Source organism: Podarcis vaucheri (assembly GCF_965113315.1).
Source record: "Podarcis vaucheri genome assembly, chromosome: 6".
NCBI classification, from domain to species: domain Eukaryota; kingdom Metazoa; phylum Chordata; class Lepidosauria; order Squamata; family Lacertidae; genus Podarcis; species Podarcis vaucheri.
In genome coordinates, this window is record NC_138764.1 from 74,780,546 (window position 1) to 74,803,049 (window position 22,504).

Here is a 22,504-nt window from a genome sequence, read left to right on the forward strand (position 1 = left end):
GCACTATGATTCAGCATGCCAATATCAATCCAAACCACTCATGCTGTTATCATCAGACAAGCAATACTATTGGGGCAGGTAGATGCAGAAGCAGTCACAGATTTTGGATTTCTAATACAGTGGTACTTCAGGTTAAGTACTTAATTCGTTCTGAAGGTCCGTACTTAACCTGAAACTGTTCTTAACTTGAAGCACCACTTTAGCTAATGGGGCCTCTTGCTGCTGCCGCGCCGCCGGAGCACAATTTCTGTTCTCATCCTGAAGCAAAGTTCTTAACCTGAAGCACTATTTCTGGGTTAGTGGAGTCTGTAACCTGAAGCGTATGTAACCTGAGGTACCACTGTAGTTATAAAGGACAGGGTGTTTTTGGCAGGTACGACTGTAATAAAAACTACACCTACATAAATTCCCTCTCCTATGCAACTGTTAATAGCCTAGGAGTCTTTTCTTGTCCGCCTGAATGACAGTAGTGGAGCACACTCTTTGCATACAGATTCAACCCATCACCTGTCCAGGTGGAATGAAGGTCAGGTAGTATGTGACATGAAAGGCCTATTTCTGAGATCCTAGAGCAGCAGTGGGAAACCTGTGGCCCTTCCAATCATCCCAAAATTATTGCCCATAATGGAGGCAGCTGGTGGGAGTTGGAGCCCAACAACATCAAGAGGAGCACAAGTTCCCCATCCCAGTCCCAGAGAACCACTTTCAGTCAAAACAAACAACAGGCAAATAGCCTGACCTGGTATAGGGTACTTTCCAAAGTTCCTGACTGTGGGCACTTAAGCCTCTCAAGGCACATACTGGACAATTCATATGTCTAATCCAGTGTTTCCCAACCTTGGGCCTCCAGCTGTTTTTGAACTACAATTCCCACCATCCCTAACCACTGGTCTTGCTAGCTAGGAATGATGGGAGTTGTAGTCCAAAAACAGCTGGAGGCCCAAGGTTGGGAAACACTGGTAATCTTCCCATGCCAATTGAGTTTTCTTCCCCTGCCTCCTATCTCAACTGCAGTGTGCTTGCAGTGGAGAAGTCATCCGTTTTGTTAGTCATACCACTTTCTGAAGTGAAAAATTGTGGTTTGTGTCCATGACTAACAACCCATGTGGTCCATGGGTTTCAAGATGATAAAATCCAAGCAGACACATATAAACAAAAGTTAGCCACATAATGGCTCACTTCAAATGTAGTGCAGATGTATGTTTTGTGATGCTAACCATAGTTAAGTGAGCAAACCATTTTAGTTTCCAGATGTACAATGGGCAAACCATGGTTTAGAGCTTCTTGACCAGTCCCTTCCATCTATCCACCATTCCTTTTCCTAAATTCACTGCCATCTCCACTGTGTAGTAGTCTCTTCAGGAGGAAGCATGGCCCTTAGAGTGGTTTGTCAATGCTCTGTGAACTGGGATGTAATGCGAAACCATAGTTAGCTCAAACTGCAACTTGCAGACCAGCTTCAAACCATGGCTTCAGCACCTGGTTTATCCCCAAGAACTATGTTTTTGGGGTAGGTTTGGGTTCAGATGTTAACATGAAACCATGACATTCAGACCATGGTTTCAAGTTAACATCTGAACCCAGCCACAGAGTGTTTTGTGATCACCAGCTCCTGCCTTATTGCACTCCCTGCTGAACTACCACCATTACTGACTTACCGTATTTTTCGCCCCATAGGACGCACTTTTTCCCCTCCAAAAATGAAGGGGAAATGTGTGTGTGTCCTATGGGGCGAATGCAGGCTTCACGCAGATCTCCATAAGCCTTGGGAGCCCGCGCTGGGCTCCCACGGCTTGCGGAGAGTTGCCTGCATGCCGAAGGCCGCAGAGAGTTGCCTGTTCTGGGGGTTGGGGTGGGGGAAGCTCGGGCTTCCCCAGCCCCGCGCCTGGGGGGGGGGGATAAAAATTTTTCCCCTTTATTTCCCCCCCAAAAAAACTAGGTGCGCCTTATGGGACGGGCGAAAAATACGGTATTTACTAGTCATGATAGAACCAGCTGAGGTTATTATCAGCAGCTACAAACCTCTGTCCCTGAGTCGGGGATGAAGCTTTTAATGGTGACCGTTTTCCCTGGTGCTGGAAAAGGGGATTCCCGGAGACCCTGCATAAAGGGGTAGATGACAGCTGTAGAGATCTGCCGCCTTTTCTCCACCTCATCCAAAATCTAATGGGAAAAAAGAAGGGTATCAGTCGCTTGACAGCCACTCCGAATCTGCTCGCACCTCTCCAGGGACTTACCAAAGAAAGAGAATTCTCAGCAAGGAAGCCACATTATGATGCACAAGACTTAATTTTGCTTCTTTCATCTTCGACATCTTGGTGCCAACTCCTCTTGTAAACTGCCTTTCCTCTAAGGGCATCCCAACCATTCTGCAGGACTGGGAAGCTTGAGTGGCAGCACTTCCCATGCCTAGGTTACTGTACCACACTGGCTCTTAATTTTAATAATGATGTGCAGAGCACATTTCCACTGATCAATAGGTTTGGGATTACAAGGCATGTCATCTAGGTGAGATGGAGCCTCTTTCTTTGTACTGGTTCCTCATAAGGGGAATACCAGAAGTTGGTAGATTTAACCATGGAATAACGAAACAAGCAATTCTGAGCCAAATCTATTTTTCTGTATGTGCTGAAGAGTAAAAGGGATGACTGGGGTGCGGGGAGAGATAGTCCAGAACTCCTACCTTTGAAAACAGGCCAAAACAACCCAGGCAGCTTACAATGCAGTAAACCTCTGGAAGACGTGGACCTCGTCCAGATGGCTGAAAAAATCATTTTGCACAAAAGTTAACCACCGCAAAACGTCATGTTCAAACTGCATGTTTATAGTATGCAAATACACAAAAACATTCCTATAGCAACAAGAAGAGGTGGCTTAAGTCACTAAACACAACTTTCAAGGCCCCTAAACTGGATTGTTGGTTATGGAGTGGTGAAAGCAAAAATACAGGGCTATTTGCAACAAGCCTCTTTGGGGTGGGGTGTATTTCTTCTTTTCTGCAGCAGATGGAACACATTTTGTCCTCTAGGATGCTAAGGACAGAAAGAAAGCCCCGAGCACTAGACCAGTTTGAATGCCCTCCTGCTCTCTCTCAAGATCAACAAGACATCAGCTTAACTCACTGAACACAGAAGAAAGGTGAATTCTGGATGACCCAGTTTTGTGAAAATCACCCACGGAACTTGAAAATTGGGTTTAGCAACAGGAAGCAATGCAGTTTCACTATGCCAACAGAGGGGGAGAGGGGGAATCTCCTGGTTTTTTATAAGCTAACTAAACAGTTTATTTCTAAATTTAGCCGAGTCCTGATTAAGTTGCAGTGCGCATTTCCATGAAGCATCCTCATGACACAAAATGAGCCTCAAGTGATTTCCTCCCCCCCCCCCTTACCCACAGCCTGAGACATGAGAATGTAGTAGATGTGAAATAAACCGGATGGTGAACAGATGGTTAAGCTCTTTGTCACCATAGAAAACAACCTAAGCTGTGGAGGGACCATGTATAAACAGCTCTGCATGGATGAATATTGACTGGGCAGAAGGCATCTGAGTGGGGTTTCCTTTTGGAGCTCTGACATGCTGAGGCTGAAGCCCCAAACCCACCTATATTGCGGAGCAAGCTGCATTAAGTTAATTAACTTCTGAGTAAAACGTGCATAGGACTTGTGCTGCCAAGTGAGAGCAAACTGTCACTGCATGTAGGACATAGCACCTGGACACAACCATGGCAGGTTTCCTGGTTGTCCACGTGACAAATCAAGAGAAATCAGCATGCAAGTCCAGGGCACTGCAACGAGATACCTACTTTTGGGGGCTGGAGAGGCAGGGGCGACACTGCTTCCTGAACTTCCAGTTTCACACTAAAGCACTGAAACAGGCACAAGCAAAGCTTCCCTGGGCACACGCCCTGGTTCTGAGTCTGGAGTTTCCTCAGAACACAGGTAGGAGCAATGATGGCATAACTCAAAGTGAGTCATACAAGAGCCTTACGGAATGTGAATACACAGATTTAAAGGGTAGCATGGGCCGGCGGTTGGAGTGAAGCATTTCCCTCACCTACAAACCTCTCCTAAAGCCCCTCTTCAGCCACTTTTCTCCCTATGTGTGTGGAGTGGGTTATATGTGGACACAGAATACCATTGGGAGGGGGGAAATGGCTTTTTAAAAAGGCAGTAAGGAGGCAGAAGCTCAGCCCCCTTCTATGGTATGTTTTAAAGAACCACACACCCAGTTGTGGGGGTTTGTTGGTGACCCCCCCCCCCGATGTCATGCCCTGTTTGGCCTCAAGACAATTCCTTCTTTATGGTCACACATCCAGCTGCCTCCCCCTTCTTCTGAATCACTACATTTGAAGTATTTCCCACCCCCAAAACTGTCCCTTCAGCTCTTTGGGATTTTTCTTTGTAAATATTTCTATTGAGTGGTTTTCTGAACATACAATAGCAAACATCAACATCAAACAGAACCACAGAATATCTGCTGCAATAGTGTTCACTGTGAAGTCCTGTAGATTAACTTAAAGAGTCTCTTCACAGGTCTCCATGGGTTGATGGAGGAATTATGGGACGACTAGTTCTGTTAACATATGAAATAAAGCAAAAACCCGTCAAAGTCAGCTTTTCGTTCTTTTCTCTTTTTTTAGCCTTTCAAGGCCTTCGGTCTTCCTGTTGACTTTTCAACTAAGCAGCAATTGAAATATTTGCCCTGAAAGATGTGTATGTGTTTCTCTCTCCTCCCCCCTCCCCTGCCTAACATCAAAGCTTTATCAGCTGGAAAGTTGTGCCCTGTAATTATTATGCAGAAATTCTTATGCACACAACACTTTCTCATTTGTCCTCACGAAGTGTTATGGTGTGAGTGCATGCCAAGCGAGAAAACCAGGTTTCCGAGGAGCCAATTCTGCCTAAAGCTTCAACCTCACTGTACGGATGCAAAAACTGAGACACAGCTAGTACATTGCCCAAGAATCATAGAATTGTAGAGTTGGAAGGGACCCTAAGGATCATCTAGTCCAACCCCCTGCAATGCAAGAATATGCAGCTGTCCCATATGGGGATCGAACCTGCAACCTTGGCATTATCAGCACCACGCTCTAACCAACTGAGCTACCCAGGACTAGAGTTCATCTTTCCAACTGAGATCCTCTGGGAGAAGGATCTGAACCAGATCACCAACCTTCAACTAGGCAACAATGGGTTCTTCAGCCACAGCAAATGAAACAGCCACATTTGGTTCATTAAGAGAGGGGTTGCAGGCTGTTCCGTGATTTTAAAATTTATTGTTTATATGAGATATTGTATCGATTGGCTTTGTGTGAGTGTGTGTTACAATCTCCTTGGTGTGGGTCTGTATCCTAAGAGGTAGGGCACAAACACATTCATTCATTCAGTAAATTACTTCTTAAGAATGTACAAGATAATCTGAATGTCGGACATTATCACAACAAATACTGATTCCCAATCTGTGATAGTTTTCCAATTCAGCTTCCAATCACACATAAGAAATCAATCTGCTTTAAAGCGAGTCCAGATTCCACGTGCACAAAAATGCTATTATTAACAAACAACTGGAACTGTTTGACATGCAGAAATGAAAGTACATAGCGTCCCTCATATGTTAACCAGAACATCTTCAGAACAGTATAGGATACAGGGCTGGTCTTGTCATTAGACAGAGGAAGGAAACTGCCTCAGGGCTTAGAGCTGTGGCAAGGTGATTAAAGAGCTGTGTGTGCCATGTGGCCTGGCCTGCATCCCCTAAGCTAATTTGCAGTCTTCAGGTGCAGGGAAGGAGTTGAAGGAAGATTCAACTGCCAACCTGGAATGGGCATGTATGCCATGCTGACTTGTAGTTTGCCTCAGGCAGCAAAATCTCTTGGTCCAGCCCTGATCTACGACATGCACAGTTTGCAGCCAGTTTTCACTGTACTTCTAAGAGCAATGAAATCTGACTGTAAGCTTTGAATGTTGCATATCTTGTCAAAAGAGCAAACAATCCAAACAAAGGTGTGGGCTACACTAGCGAACACAATGCCAACATGTAAACTTCTGAGAACATACAAACTCACTTCTGAATCAGACTGCTATGAATCAGTTTGTAGGGGAATTAAACTAGGAGACTGTGTTGTTTTCGGCTAACTGGAAACAAGCAAAGAGAAAGCTCTTATCATCTACATCTCCCATTTACAGATGGATATTAAGAATATTCAAAATAAACTGAAAGGCAAAGGAAGAAAGGCAGTGCAGAATGTCTAACAGGTTAATTTAAGATATGAATATTCCAGTTCACCACCTCAAATTTAAGGAAGTGCACAAAAGAGGCTTCCTCAAAGAGGTCACACAGTTTACGTGAAAGTGAAATGAGGACAAAAAACAACTGTCCCTGCAGAACAGAAAGAGACAACAGACACTCTCTTGTGTTGAAAAAGGAACACATCACAATGAATGATGGTTGTTCAGTCTAAGGCTGGACAGTGGGTGGAGGTAGCTGTGAAGACCCCCATTTCATCTGTTCAAAGAGTGGTCAAGAGCCCTTTTCTGGCCTTATTCACAGCAGCCCTTACTTGAGGGCTCACTGCTTCCCACCCCCGCCCTCCGGGACTTGGAGTCTCACATCTTTCAAAAGCCTGTACCTTTGTTATCATCTGAGTTAAAGAACCAGTGATGAAGGCTCTGATTTCCTGTCCTACTTTCTGGCTGCTCCGTACCTTCAGCAGGAATAGAGAAACTGTGGCACTGGAGGTTATGTGTAGCCTTCGTTCTGACTTCATGTGGGTAGCAAGTGGGGAAACAGGAGGGGAGGATGGGGGGGGGGAGTGGGAGCGCACTTGTGCCCATGCTCCATCTACATTTGTCTCAGGCCTCCCCCATCACTGGCATGATCCAGATTGGGCCAATGCCAAAATCACCACCACACCGCCAAGGTTTCCCTTCAACTTACGTAGGGAGTGCTCCAGAAATGGTCACTGTTGCAACCAAGAGCAGCCAGTGCCATGGAGCTGCACTCTTGAACTGGCACCACTTAACTGGATGGGGGGGGGCAGGCAGCAGGAGCCCTGATGGAGGAAGATTCAACAGCCAACCTGGAATGGGCATATATGCCATGCCCTGATGGAGCCAATCCAGCACCCGGTCATCATGCTCACACAACCCCAATCTCACCCCTCCCCTGACTTGTCTCTATAATGTCCAGGTGAACGACAGTGATTCTGGTATCAGGAAGGTGTCTCCTCCCATTGCCTCTCTCTTTCTCTGCTCTTACCTTATCTGCTGCTAGGGAAAAATCCCACCTTGTGTATGGATTTTAAAAAACAAACTAATACTTTAGTCACCTTGACTTGTTCATCCCTGATCAGAAATACGTAGCTGCCTGAACCAGCAGTCTCTGCTGGTCCTCTCTGCTTCCCCCTCTATGTCTGTCTTGTCTATTCAGGCTGTATATCCTTCAAGCTAATTATTTATATTTTGATCCCAGTGTGTGTTTGTCCAACTCTTTGCACAACAAAGCCCCCCCCCCACCCTCCCACTGTTCCCTTGAAGGAACAAACATAATAAACATAAAGCCGCAAGCAACTCAAGGGCAACTGTGTTGTGATTGATACAAACGCTTAAAAAAAAAAGATCAGTTGTTGTTTCATTTATCTGAGAAATTGCCCCAGAATTTGCATCAGATTGCCTTGGAATGTAAGCCTAGATGTCTCCAGAGGCAAAGGGCCTTGACTATGATCCAAGTGTCCTTTGTAACATACAGTGCAGAGCTCTGGCTGGTCATTTTTTATTTCTGCAGAAATGGAGTGGATCCAAGTCACTCAAAAAGAAGGCTGTTTTCCTCCCCTCTCAAAACTCTTAGCCACAACCAGGACCTAAATGTGATTGTGGATTCTTGCTTTTCGTTTTTCCTATTTTATTTGGAAGAGGTGATCTGAGGATTGTTGTTGTTGTTGCTGCTGCTGTTGTTATTATTCCCCACCCATCTGGCTGGGTTGCCCCAGCCTCTCTCCAACACAAGAGTTCTACCTTTTTAGAGGTCCAACACTAGGTACACACACCATAGATGCTTACACAGTCACATATTTTTAAAGCTAAAGGCACTAATGACATAGCTCAGAACAGCCTTTGCCAGTCAGGTGCCCTCAATGTGTTTTGGACTACAACTCCCACCAGCCCCAGCCAAATAGGTTGGGGAAGGCTGCCCCACATAATGGTAGGGACCTAACAAATGCTCCATTCTAAGCATGGATTCTAGGGACCGTATTTTTCGCTCTATAAGACGCACCCAACCATAAGACGTACCTAGTTTTAGAGGAGGAGAACAAGAAAAAAAATATTCTCTCCCTCTCTGCGCAGCACCTCTCCAGCAAAGTGGGAGGAGAAATGGAAGGGGCTCCGTTTCTCCTGCTGCTTCGCTGAAGGGGCACTGCGCAGAGAGGGAAAGCTGTGCAGCGCCTCTCCAGCGAAGCAAAGCCAGGAGAGCAAGAGGGATTGGTACGCACCGATCCCTCTTGCTCTCCTGGCTTCAGCGAAAGCTGCGCAGCCCGCATTCGCTCCATAAGACGCACACACATTTTCCCATACTTTTTAGGAGGGGGAAAGTGCATCTTATAGAGCGAAAAATACGGTAAGTGTTCACCAGGGCTGGGACCCCACGAGACCCTTTACCATTATTATTTATTTGTAAACGTAATTTTAAAAAACAGTGGGTGTTTTTACTCATGTGTAAAGAGCTGCTTACACACGAGGGGGAGGGGAATCTTCTTTTCCACCTCCGCAAAATAACGGCCTTATCAACTTTGAAGTTGATAAAGGACTGTGGTAAGGGCAAGGAGCACGCTAGGCACTCTGCAGCAGCAGACAGTTGTCCCATGATGCATTTTATAAAAGTCGTAACACTATGCTTAGATAAGGGCACATATTTTGCAATGGTCTGTTCATATAAAAAGAAGGTTGTGAATTGCCCTGGGATCTTTGGATGAAGGGCAGTATACAATATATTATATTATATTATTATTATTATTATTATTATTATTATTATTATTATTATGCCTGTGATGGGGAAGCAACCCAGATCTTTGGCAGTCTAGCCCACTCTCCTACTGCCATCACTACTATTATTACTAATTTGAGTTGTTTTTATCATTTGAAATAAGTACTTGACTTTCATTCTGCCTTTCTCCTCTAATGTGTAAGTTCTTTTTTATACCTGACAATGCTCTTTCATTAAAGCTCTGTACATTTTGGGGAAGAATCTGGTGGTTTTCATAGAATCCCTGCCAAATCCGGCAATAGCCCAGTGCTGACAAGGACTTGACAAGTTCTCATGCCCTGGAGAGGCCCCAGTTCCTTCATCCAACACCCTGCTGCAGAGTCAAGAATTTCCATCACACTCTCTGCCCTTGCCTGCATTGCTAGGCTTCAGAAACAAAAATACCATTACAGCTAAACTAATGCATTTGTCCATCGTATTCTCTCTGGGAGCTCCACATGCTGAATTTATCAACATTGTTTCCTGATAGTGAATTTAGGACTAAATGAAATCTGAGGGCCTAAATCACATCTTTAGAAAGAAGTACAAAGTAGTGCATCACTATAGATACGATCAAGGATGAATAAGCTGACCGGCTGGTATGTATTATCCAGACCTTGCAAAACCTTTTTGGTCCCAGTCAATTCAAGCCAGTTATTTTGTACAAGAGCAACTTATGGTCATTGGGTGGGAAGATGGGATTGCTGTAGTAGTGCCTAGGGATCCTCTCCTCCTTGCCAGATGCCCAGTCCAAGATACAATCCATTTGACTATGAACACTTGGTACTGGGCGTCTGGCACAGAACAGGGATCCTGCTGTTGTCATAACCACCTCCCTCCCTGATTGAGCAGTGAGATTGTCTTGGGCATGGCATTGGGGACTCCTTAAAGAACAGTACTAGGGTACTGCAATTTCAACATTGAGACCTCCTTAACAAGCGCAGATCACGTTTCATGGCCACCTTGGATCCAAAATATGCAACAGGGCAACACTGGATCATGTTTCCTGTACTGACCAAGATTAGCGTGATCAGTGTGTTTTGTGCTTAGAGAGGGGAGTGCAGTTTAAACTGGTAAACACCCAAGCACAGATTTGGCACTTCAGTAAGGACTGGGGCTAAGGCACTGGATTCATACATGTATTAGCAACTTCCTTCTTTTGTAAGTCTTACAACTATTGGTCAATATGAAAAACTATGCCTATTCTGGCATACTACAAACTCAGTGCGGGGTTGGGCCTGACTGCAAAAACTGCATGAGCTCCTTGGATTAGCCAGCCTCACTCCCCCCCGCCCAGGGCCTAAACAACAAACTAAAAGGAACATTTAAAAAATAGTAGTAAAAGAAATATTCACCAACAGTCGCCTGCAGTAGCCAATCTTCCTACTTCCATCAACGTTGGTGAGAACAAAAGAAAAGGTTTCACTGTAAAAAAAGAATAAAAGACTTAAGAGTTTTACCAGTCTGCTAACTATTGTATGGGGGGAAAGCAGAACAAATCGGCTACTTAAATGAAGATTTGGGAAGCAGGCTGCAATCCTCACCCAAGTTAGCTGTGAGTAAAACCTACTGAATTCAATAGGGCTTACTTATGAGCAGACAAGATTAATTAGTCTCTGAATGTTTCAGGGCTCAGCAAATACAGTCTTCAGGAACCTTACGACCCATGTGTCAGAGAGATTCTATGTGGAAAACATGCCCCGCACCCCCAGAAGTGCCTTCACACCACTCAGCAGAAGAGAAGTGTGTATTCTTCTTCCTGCTTGGTTGGCAACATTTCTGGGAGCAAACAGATCATCTGAACCATTTCTTGCAAGCATAAACTACGATTTTGCACTGCAGCCTCACTCTTCTGAACATAAGCTGAGCAGTGGCATGGAAAGCAGGAGGTTTTTTTTTATGACAAGTGATTCCAATGAACCTGTTAACTACAAGAATGAAACCAGCAAAGCAGTATTCCCCTGAAGATCTTTAAGTTATAAACGCAAACTGGGTAACATACAAAGGTCACGTTTTCAAGGCAATTACGGGTGTTACCAGCTTCCCTTAGCAAACTGCACTGCAACAGGCAAGCATTACTACCCCTTCCTGTGAAGGGAAGTGAAAGATAACAAAGGCTTACTCAAAACTAGGGCAGTCAGATGCAGAAGTTGTGTAGAAGGGGGAAAAATGAGCAGGTACTCTGAACTAAACTTTTACATTTGTTATGTGTGGCCAGTGCATTTCAGAGGCAGGGGAAACCCTAAGATTTTTATCACACTGAAAAATGTAGCATCTGTTTTTGTCTTAAGGGAGGACTATCATGATTTTAAGTCATCAGAGAGAATGGTAAGAGATTGTGCAAAAATAATCAGTTATCACAATCTGCAGAGAGAGATTACAATGACAGTTTAACATCAGCCCTTTGCAAAAACAAAACAAAACACTCTTTGCACTCAACAGATGCTGGCTAAACTAGAAACAGGATTATAAAGCATCATTATAAAGGTCCACCAGTTATGAGCAGGTGGTTTTACAGAATTTCAAAAAGAAGGTTCTGCTCACAAGAGTACAATTTGAGGTACACACCATACAGTTAAAGGTGTATTGTGGAAACTAGCTTGTTAAGGGTGGCTGAGAACTGTAGCTCCGTGAGGGATAAACTACAATTCCCAGTACTCTTTGGGAGAGGCCACACGTTTTAAATGTGGTTTAAAGGTATATCATGTGTATGTAGCACTAAGTCTTTGCCTCTTGGTGTCTATTTTGCTTTCCTAATCTCTTGTAGGACAATACAGCGCTAGTCCCTCGCTGACTCGCAAGTCACACAATGCTTACCTGTTAAACTCTGTGAGCGGTGCCCATTCGTTGCCATCAGGAAAGCAGAAAAGGGGAATGGCCTGCAGCAACCTTTCCTCCTCTTCACGCTGTCCCCTCATCAAGTTCTCACGCTGAAATCAGAAAAAAAGCAAAAAGAAAAGAAAAGAAAAGGGGGAGATGAAAGAAGTTACATTTCCATGATACTTAGGAGATTTCTGTTGAAATATGTGTGGTAGGTTAGGCTGAGAGGCAGTGACTGGCTCAAGGTCACCCAGTAACCTTCATGGGCGAGTGAACTTTGGTCATCCAGGCTCTAGTCTGACACTCAAACAACTACACCACACTGGCTCACTTGCTATGAGGTACAAGAGTCCACACAGAAGATCTGAGCTGCTTCTGAGGTCAATTCTGATAGATGCATAAGTAACATTCGTCTGCATTCTATAAGACTGAAGATCATATGTAGCCATAAGAAAGGACTTTGAAAGAAAGTCCTCAGTCCTTATGTGTGGATCATCATTTTTGTATTTGTAAGTACAGTATTACACTGCCCAAACTAGGATTACCATGGTAAGGATTTATAAGAGAATATATACGAAGCACGTTGCACTGTTAGCATGGCAACTCATGGCAGCCTGTTCTTTGGTTCTCATACTGGACTGAGAAGCTGCCAAGGCCGGTGTGGCATGCTGGGATCACCCCCTTCTCTGACCACTTACTCTCATTTTGTGACAAGTGTTTAAAGATCAGACCACCTGACTTGGGGGGAGGGGAATAAGGCAAAAACTGGCAAGGATTGGCTATCTAGAGGTTGACTGAGGTGGAGGTCCTTAACCAAATATCCTATTGTACCCTCAGGAAACAGGCTTCCTCCTGCCAAGTGGTCAGATTGCTAAAGAAGGGAAAGACCTCTGCTGGAGTCCCAAGAAAGCCAGTGTCAGTCAAAGAAGACAATAGTGGCTCAATGATCTGACTCAGCATAAGACAGCTTTACATAGCCATACTAGGGCTGCATTTTTTGAAGAGCAAAATACCCCTACTATATGTAGGCTACAGAAGCTGTAATATATTGCTGAGGGGGGCAGGAGAAGAGAAGAGGAAAGCAAGTCTTCAACCGCCAGTTATGTCTAGGTCTCATCCAGAAAGCATAGCCAGAGACATTTTGGCAAACTTAAAAAAATCCACCCGGACAGAAATTTTACCCCTGAAAGAGAGGATGTGTCCTGGAAAAAGAAGACACATGGCAAATACATACTGAAGATGTTTCTATGACTGAGATGACAGGAACCTAGCAGCAGATAGTACTTTGCAGAGGAAAACAGTTGCTGGCTAGCGAAATGAAGAGGGGTCTGGTTTGCAAGTGATGTTTGGTGATTTCACTGAAAGTCTCTTGAGCAAGGCAGTACTTGAGCATGGGACTTAAGGGCACCTGCACAGCTGTCTGCATAAAGGTCAACCTGGGCCTAAAAAAGAAGGTCACATATTGAATTCACATACTACACTGAGCAGTGGATTGTGTCACTACACAGCCTGCAGGACACATGCATGAAATAACTTTAAAAAGAAAATCTGAGTCTGAAGCAATTCTGTACTTTTCCTCTCCATGCAGACCAAGTGGTGAGAATGTATGCCCAGATAAAACGAAAGTGCTGCAGTGTGAAATCAGGCTGCATGAAGCGAAGCCACAAAGGAACATGGTTTTATTCTGCTTTTAAAAGAAATGCTGAGGCACAGACTTTCGGAACGGCTGTTGCATCTTGTACAACAATAAGAGTAACAAGCCTCTTTCTGTGATCACTTTGCAAAGACCGGCCACCCCATTCAGTGACAAGGATTTCAGCCTCACGTGAATTTTTTCAATCAGGCAGAACTATTTTAGTAAAACGCGACACTAGAGCAAGACAGCATGGGATTCTGTGGAAGACCCCTGCATTTCTCTAGCGGTCAGGGTGCTTCATTTAGATATAATGTAGCACTGAATCCTGGTCCAGCAGTGCTAGATAAAATCAGGTAAAGAATACACAAGCCATCTCCTTAAATACAACTCCACACATATGAACTGGAAATTATTTCATTGAGATGCTTAGGCTTACAGCAGGGGTGAGTAAGTCCACGTCTGATCGATGCCATTGCAGGCTGCAGGTAAGGGGCTTACAAGACAGAATGTGCCTCCACAATAATAATAAGTAAATTTCTTGATACTAATCTAGAACTCTTCTTCCTGACATTCAGCATTGCTACATGGAGGGATTTATTTATTTTGGTACGGAGGAGCATTCACTCATTTGAGCTCCAACCCCTGCGGTCTGAAGTGGAACAGCCCAGACACAGCCCAGTCAGCGCTAGGTCTAAAAGATATGTAAGATCTATGTAGGCTGCAACAAAGATGGCTTGCCCTGCAGATGGCCTAGGATTATATTCCACAGCCACAGAGATCACTTATGTTGATATTTTTTCTCATGCCTTCTTGACACGCTGGGCCTGATGTTCCTTCCTCACTCCATCAGCAGCATCCCTCCTACTTTCACAATCACCAAGGGAGCACTTTCCTTGGCACAACTCCAATGGATAGAGAGAAGATACACCATGAAGCAAAACACTGAGGGACACTTCAAAAGAGAAAGATTGCTGTAGGCTCTGGTTTTTGTTAGCAGGATTTTCTGCATTTCTTAAGATAAATCAATTCTACTGGAGTTTTACAGGCAGGCAAAATTTTGCAATGCAGGCAAAATTCTGTGGAACTGGAGAGGAAGGCAGGCAAAGAGAATCTAAAAGATGTAGGATCCAAATCAGCATTTTTCTTCAGTACCCCCCTCCCCTGCCTTCACATTTTCAGGGAATGCTTGGGCCAGCCATCATGAATTGCAACAGCAAAAGTGGCCCAACATTCCAGTTTCCCTCTGTTTTGAAGCAATCTGTGTTTTTTTTTAAAAAACATACTGCACTCCAACTTGTGTGTTTTCATTTCAGCTTCTGAAATGATACACACATACACTTGCCTGGGCATAGGCTCATCTCAAAACAACAGAGAGGTTGGAGTACAGCAGCCTTCTCCTACTTGACCTTTGGCCCTGGTCACTGAGACTGATGGGAGCTGTAGTCCGAAACATACAGAGAGCACCAGGTTAGGGAAGGCTGAAGCAGAACCTGCCATCATGGCACTGCTTTGCTTCCAGCATTCATCCCTCCAAGGTATAATATCTGAGGAGCGTTCCTCACTAATGCGCTCCAGTTTTGTCATCTGGCAAAAGAATCACGGTGGGTATCTCACCTTTGGAAACTGATAGGTAATCTTGGGCTCATAATCTCCTTTAGCATTCTTTTTGAGCGAGACCACAACCAAATATTCAAAGAACAAGTGTCCTGCAGAGCTGGGGAAGCTGCTTCTTTCTCCCGGCCTCTCGCCAATATCAGGTTTGCTTTCAGTAGGGTGTGCGTCCCGGGATTCATCCGCTGCACAAGATGACAGTGACACAAAAACAAGAATTAGGCCTTGCAGAAGGATTTGAGGGATACATAACCATTTCAGAAAAAACCAAACAGATGATGGCCTGTGCACAAGGAAAGTGGTCTGGGCGCACAGTCACTGCCCTGAAAACAAATGCCTCAGGAGACAGTGAATTTGTGTTCAACTGCTTCAGAATGTATCTTCCGGGGTGTTCATTGGTGGAAGCTGGGCCACGGCTATCAGTGGTGGCTGGTGCTCATTGGAACTGGTGGAGAGGAAGGTGAGGAGACCAGCAGTAGCTGGAACCACAGCCGATGACAGGCAGAGATACCTCCTGACTGGTGTAAGTAAGAAGTAGGGCCAGCTCACCTATGATGGAAGGTGAGGCAACCACCTTGGGCAGCAGAATGCACAGGGGCAGCAGATCCGGCCTCCAAGGAATGTATCATCCACTGCTGCCGCCACAGCAGCAGCGCAACTCTTGGAAGTGGGAACTGCCACCTCCTCAGCCAGTGTGGTGTAGTGGTTAAGAGCAGTAATCTGGGGAACCGGGTTCGCATCTCCGCTCCTCCACATGCAGCTGCTGGGTGACCTTGGGCTAGTCACACTTCTTTGAAGTCTCTCAGCCCCACTCACCTCACAGAGTGTTTCTTGTGGGGCAGGAAGGGAAAGGAGAATTTTAGCCACTTTGAGACTCCTTTGGGTAGTGATAAAACGGGATATCAAATCCAAACTCCTCCTCTTCTTCTCAGCAGCCTTGTGGCAAATAGGGGGCGCTGCTGGTCTCCTCCCATTCTTGCTCCTAATGTATAATTTTGTTTTCCCCTTGTTCTGGATGTAGATCTTCACACACTCCTTTTTTCCTGGCCGGTGTGTGTGTGTGTCTGTGTCTGCCATTTTGTGGTTCGCCTCAGGTGCCAAAATGTCTTGGGCCAGCCCTGCAAAAAGGCAGGCAGGGGCAGGAGGTACTTGGCTCCACTCACCCTAATGGACCAGACCCCTCTGAGGCTACTGACTATACCCACAATGCCACTGGTCAACGCCCCCCATGGTCCACATCTTTGGCACCAATGAGAAAAGGGGCTCTATGCATATACAACTGTACTTGTGTATGCATCTTCCCTCACAACAACCCCTGTGAGGTAAAATAGGTTAAAATACAGTGACTAGCCCAAGGCCACCCAATGAGTTACATGGCCGAGTCAGGGTAAAATGAGGAGGGGGAGAAGCATTGAGCTTCTTGGAGGAAAGGTGGAATAATGGAAAAATAAAAATCTTCACCATGCCAGAAATGCCTATGGGGCAAAAAGTATGATCAACACATCCCAGAATGCTACTAGGATCAGGAGCCAAATTCAGCGGAATAAGATTATGCAAACAGCCACAAAAATGCTAACCTTTGAACAAACAGAATGGGGCATGATCCAGCATAAATATGAGAGTAAGGCTACAGTTCTAAAACTAGTTACTGATTAAGCCCCAATGTAGTTCATTAGACTTTATGCTCAAGCTGTAAATCCCCCACAAGCTTTGCTATGTCTGGATCCTTCCCTTAGCTAGCTTATTAAGCAATGATCATTGACCCATCAAATGCACACTTACCTGCCTTGTAAATAACCTTATGTTTTTTGAAATGGGGGGGGGGAGCCCACACTAGAAGACTCTTTCTGTACTTTGGAGAAGAGCCCATAGCTTCCCACCCCTTGGTAAATTCATGCAAGCTGTAGCTTGAACCAAAGAAATCTCAAATTCAGTCTTACAACAGGACCTGCTTCTTTCCTCAGAAACGGTTACAGGACGTGGAACGTCCCAGGGTTGCCACAAAGCACTTGTCAGGTGACTTGCGCAATTGTTTTCAGTGCTACCGGATCTTGAGGTTTTACAGCTTTCTCTGCACAGGTGTTTGGTTGCTGCACAGAGGAGTGAGTCTTTCTTTCTTTGACTGATTGATTGCAGCAGGAAAGTTTAGATGGCTTGAGTCCAAGCCCCAAAAAGAGAAAAATCACAACTGCATCAGAAAGATTGGGTGGAGGAATAAAGAATTAACGCCACCCAGGAAGTAAATTCACTTGAATGCACCCAGAAAGGAAACGGGGCAAACAGAAAGCCTGCGTCATTTGTTACAACAGGTTTGGCAGCAATTCTGCAGCTAGGGATGGGTTTTGGTTAATTTCAGAATCTGATTTTGGCTGCTGCTACAGCAGGTTTTTCCCCACCTGCCTAAACAGCAGCAAGTTCAAGAAACTTATAGGCGGCTGTTTGCACAGGAGGAAAACAAATCGGGCCTTTGTTCCACACTGGGGAATTGTGCTTGTTGCAATTACCTGCTGAGACCACTAAATGCTAGTATTAGACTGTGGAGACAGGATTGTTCTCCTATGAGACCAAGTAACTGGCTCAAAGACAGGCTGGATTAAGACCTTCAGAGGCCCTAAGCACTTAAAAGATGTTGGTGCCCTCAGTTACCAGATTCTGATTCTGTTGTATTCCCAGGAATAATGTATATCATTAACCTCTATTGCATTATTGCATTATTATTTTTATTGTTTATATCTATTTCATTTATTGTGGGAGCCTTTTTGTGCAACCTGGTTCAGCTGCACCATTTAGTCCAGGGTAAATCCACCAATGACAAATTTCTGTGGTCCCCCCCCCTTTAAGGATTACACCCTTAAAAGTTTTATTCCTGCTTCTTAAGACCTGCCTGAACTGTACCTTTACTGTGCATTTATTGCAAATGAATGTCACACACATTCCCCTTTGGGGGACCTTCTACTGATCAAAATAAAAATTTAAAAATCCAAATTATTTCGCTTCTATGTAGGGAGTCATCACTAGCACAATTCTAGACTTAACCGTTTTATGGTGGTAATGTGTATTGCTTTGCTTGCTTCCATTTGTAATAAGCCTGCCCTGCTGCATTCTGAGGCCCTTCTTCCTGTTCTGCTGAGGCGCCCTGAGTGCCTACGCTAACAGTGCCACTAGGTGCAACTCCATCACACCTGCTTCACCACCGTGCCATCTCCCCAACATTAGCTTCAGTAATAAGGTAACTGTGAGCAATAGACTGCAACAAAGAAAATGTTTTCTCCCCACCCTCCCTTGGTAAGTTTGCAAGGCTTTCTTGTCTCTGCAGTTCCTGAACCACCAAAAATGTGGGAAAAGTTTGGCTGTTTTCCAATATAGATTCATTGGGCTTTTCCACAGCAAGTTTTTTGGGGGGGAGGGGGGTTGATACAAACAGAGGGCTTCTGGTGCTTCTTGCTACACCAGCCCCATCAACAACCTGGCTGGTTTAGAGCCAAGTTACACACTGTGCTAAAACACTTTACTTGAGCGTTACATGAATTTAGCAGCCACCAACTGGGGCTCACCACACCTTTGCAAAACAACCTCAGAAATGCTTTATTTATACACAGTTTCCTAATAATGGAATGGTTCTCTTTCCTGGAATGGAAAGGATCTGCACCACGAGGCCAAAATAAACGGAACCAATCTGCAGGTAAAAACACACCCAATTTCCATAGTGCCCATCTGGTTAGGGCTGGATTAGGGATTAGTCTCCATTTATGATGGCATAAGATGCAAAGCAGCTTGCTCCAATTGGTGCATTCGGCAGTCTGGGGAGCAAAGGTGAAGCTCTCTAAGCAGAAGGTATGTAGGGAGAACCCTTTCCGTGTTTGCCTTAGGCAGGTGACTCTGCAGATAATGAGGTGGTGAGTGCCTATTATAGAGCATGGGATGTATGTGGGTATGCAGAAGGAACAGCTGCTGAATAGAGTTACTGTTCTTCCAGCATAACTGCCAGGGAGAGTTTACCAAGCTGGTTTCTAAACTGATATTTAGACAAGTCAGTACCTTATCCCTATAGAAATAAGCGTAACACACAGCATTTGAAATCTTGGGGCAGATTGGGAAGGAGTCTTCGTGACCACAAGAGAACATAAAATGGAGTGGCAGTTAAGCCCCCTTGCCCCCAGCTACCCTAGGTTGGTATGTCTGGACAGGCATGAGATAGTTTCATACATGACATGGTGGCAAGTTGTCCGTCAATATGGACTTCTCAGCGAGTGTACCTGTATGATTGCAAGTGCTTGCAAACATGCATTAAGCCTTTTATGGAGCTCTGCACATAGCATGTGGCTGAATTTGGAAGACAGACATTTTATTCCTCTTTAAAGAGATGCAAAATGTTTTGTAGCTGTGATCTTTTATGTGGCTGTGATCATCTTTTTCCTTCAAGGAGACAGAGGGTTGTAGCCAGTGCTTGTCTACTCTGAGTAGATCCACTGAATTTAACTTATTTCCATTACTTTTAATAGTAAAAGTAGAACTCAGTTGGCTCCAATCCAGAAGATATTATTCTCCAGCCAAATATGTCAATATAAACCCCAAACAAGTCATGGGGAATCTGTGTTGTTCCGGGTATTGTTTTATTACAGCACCCATCATCCCTGGCCATTGGCTATGTGCTGGCTGACCTGAAGGGGGCTCGGAATCCAAGACTATCGGTACAGCCAAAGGTTTTTCAGGCTTTTTTCAATAGTGTTTCCAATGTATGTGATTACACTTAAATGTGTGGTGCCTTGGAACGTAAATTGGGACTTGCCTGTTTTTAAACGATGGAACTTGCTCCTGTAGGAGGAAGAAATGGCCACCAACTTGACTGGCTTTAAAAGAGGCTTAGACACACTTATGAAGGGTAAGGCTATCAATGGCTACGAGCCATGGTGGCTATGCACTGCTTCCATGGTTGGAGATAGTAATGCCAGGTGCGGGTGGGGAGAATGCTTTTGCAAGCTTCCTACAGGCATCTGGCTGGTCACTGTGAGAACAGGATGTTGGGCTAGAAGAATCTCGCTTTATCACTACCTGAAAGAGTCTCAAAGCGGCTAACATTCTCCTTTCCCTTCCTCCCCCACAACAAACACTCTGTGAGGTGAGTGGGGCTGAGAGACTTCAAAGACGTGTGGCTAGCCCAAGGTCACCCAGCAGCTGCATGTGGAGGAGCGGGGAAGCGAACCTGGTTCCCCAGATTACAAGTCTATCGCTCTTAACAGTGGCTCTCAGATGAGCCACTGGCCAGATCCAGCAGGACTCTTATGTTCTGTCCTCTTTGCATAAACCTGGCAGCTGCACTGAACATAGGGAGGCAAGATGCAATCCCCCCCTTCTTCCCTTACTGGAAGTCTGTGTGATTTGAGGTTCTCATGAAGCACATTTTCATATGAAACATCTTTTGTGTGGTGGCGGGGAAGGTATGTTTCTGTTCCTCTTGTCACACAAAAACGTTTGCCAGCCAAGTAATTGTCAATAGCAGGCCTCTGAGAACCACTACAAGTATGAAACTGGAGTACTGACAGTGTAATTGTAAAATGGATGCAACAACTGGAAAAATCAACGACAGTGGCCAACTTGCAGCCACACAATAAACTTTAGCAAAAGTTGTGGCCTTGTGGTTTTTGACTTTCTTCTTTATTCTGTACTCAAATGTTTATCTCATCAGTCTAGGGTAAAGTGTGCATAAAAATGCATGTATTTGTGAAAATAGCAAACCCCAAAAGCATTATATTAAAGGAAAGTGCCTTGCAAAAATGTGTTTATTAAGAGAAATTTACATTAAAATACTGGCAATTTTTTTTGTTGTTTTTTTTTTGTAAAAATGCTAATTGGTGGAGAATTTAAGATTGGGAAACCAGAATTAACAGATCCATTCATTCCTCCTTACCACATAGTTTAGAGAGCCTCTATTCGTATTCTGTATTACAACCACTAATCTGCATTAGTTAGTACTTACTCCAGAAGTATATATTCTAAAAAGGCTACCTTTAAAAATCATTTGCAATGATAACTTGGCAGGCTGTGCTTTTGTTCTCTGCTTTAATTATCCCAGAACAACAAAAGCCATCTGCTCTGGTACTCCCAATTATAAATATAATTAGATTCCTGTCCTCACAAGCATGCATGGTAGTGCTCTTAAAAAAAACACCCGCCTCCTATTTTAATATCCCATTATGAGCATCAGGGGAATAAGAAGCAACTAGCCCATTTTACATAATTTTGTCTACACCCCTTGACGGCGAAAACGAGCCTGAGGCTGCAATCCTACGCGCACTTGAAAGCAGCAGCGACGACTTTAAAGAAAACACGCTGCAAATGCGTCGATAAGGGAGCTGTGCGTTTCCGTGTTGTCTGTTTAAAAAAGCACTCCAACAAGGGATCGCCCTTCCTTGGGATTCCCACTCTTTCTCGGGGTCATTCCCGAAATGCCCATGGTAGTTACACCCATTTCCCCACACAGCGTATGCTTCAACGGCGCTTTCTCTCTCCCTCCCCAGAGCCAAGCACGCGTGGGGACTTTCCGACTCCCGGAGAGCCGGCCCGGGATTCTCCAGGCGTCCGGGAACAGCGCTGGCTGGGCTGCCCCCCGGGGCGGGCCTCGCTCGGCCTCGGATTCCTGGAAGCTTCGGCGGCGAAGTTCACGCTGGCAGCGGCAAGGGACCCCCACCCCTCATTTCATACGCGGGCGCGGGCTCAGATACCCGGGGGGGGTCGGGCGCGCGCTTTGCTTTCTGCTACCGGGGAGACCTGTTGCCTCCGAAAGACGCGCGCGGGAGGCAGGCGCCGAGGAGACCCGGAACTGGCGCCAGGCTGACGGGCGGGCGGCCGGACAAGGGTCGCCGGGTGGGGAAGCCCGGGCAGGGGCGCCGCCGCGGCTCTGCTCACCTCTCCTGGACGACCTCCGGCGCAGGCTGTTTCGGAAGAAGCGCACGAAGCTTTCCCCCGCCATGCCGCGCAGCCGCGCGCACTCCCCAGGCGGCCGGTCCGCCCCTCTGCTTCTTCGGCGGGTGCTCAGCTTCTGCCCAGCGCCGCCTCCTCCTCTGCCGCCTGGCGCGCTTTCGCTTTTGGCGCCGCAGCTGCGGAGCCGCCGCACACCTGAGAGGCGCGCAAGGAGCCGGTGCCGCGCGGAGAGGGAGGCGGCGCCCCGTCGCTCCCCAGCGGACGCGAGCGGAGCAGCCAAGGGAGCAGCATCCCCTGGAGGCCGCAGGGAGAGCACCTGAGCAGAGGTGGGGTGGACCCTGCCCGGATTGGTTGGCTGGACGGCCAGGGCCTTCCTGTAGGCAAAGGGCGCAGTCCAAAGCCACGCGACGTGTACGCGCGCGCTCGTGGGTGTCTTTTGCTGCCCGGAGACGGGGCGCTTGTCTCGTCTTGGCATTATTTCTAAACCGTTTTTACA

General features: G+C 45.7%; 1 protein-coding gene across 2 annotated transcripts in view; it reads right to left on the reverse strand.

Moving 5' to 3' along the window:
- DENND2D (DENN domain containing 2D) overlaps positions 1-22,498 on the reverse strand; it is a 33,658-nt gene extending 11,160 nt beyond the window's left edge. Inside the window, exons 1-6 of one of the 2 annotated variants that reach the window (XM_082226972.1) lie at positions 21,994-22,498; positions 15,091-15,272; positions 11,838-11,950; positions 10,376-10,445; positions 2,684-2,761; positions 2,023-2,100 (exon numbers count right to left, since the gene is read on the reverse strand). In XM_082226972.1, coding sequence (XP_082083098.1) covers positions 2,023-2,100; positions 2,684-2,761; positions 10,376-10,445; positions 11,838-11,950; positions 15,091-15,272; positions 21,994-22,483 — 1,011 coding nt within the window. In that variant the 5' untranslated portion in view covers positions 22,484-22,498. Of the gene's footprint in view, positions 1-2,022; positions 2,164-2,683; positions 2,762-10,375; positions 10,446-11,837; positions 11,951-15,090; positions 15,273-21,993 lie in introns of both variants that reach the window. The other variant, XM_082226971.1, reaches the window with a different exon arrangement.
- Positions 22,499-22,504: the final 6 nt, after the last annotated feature.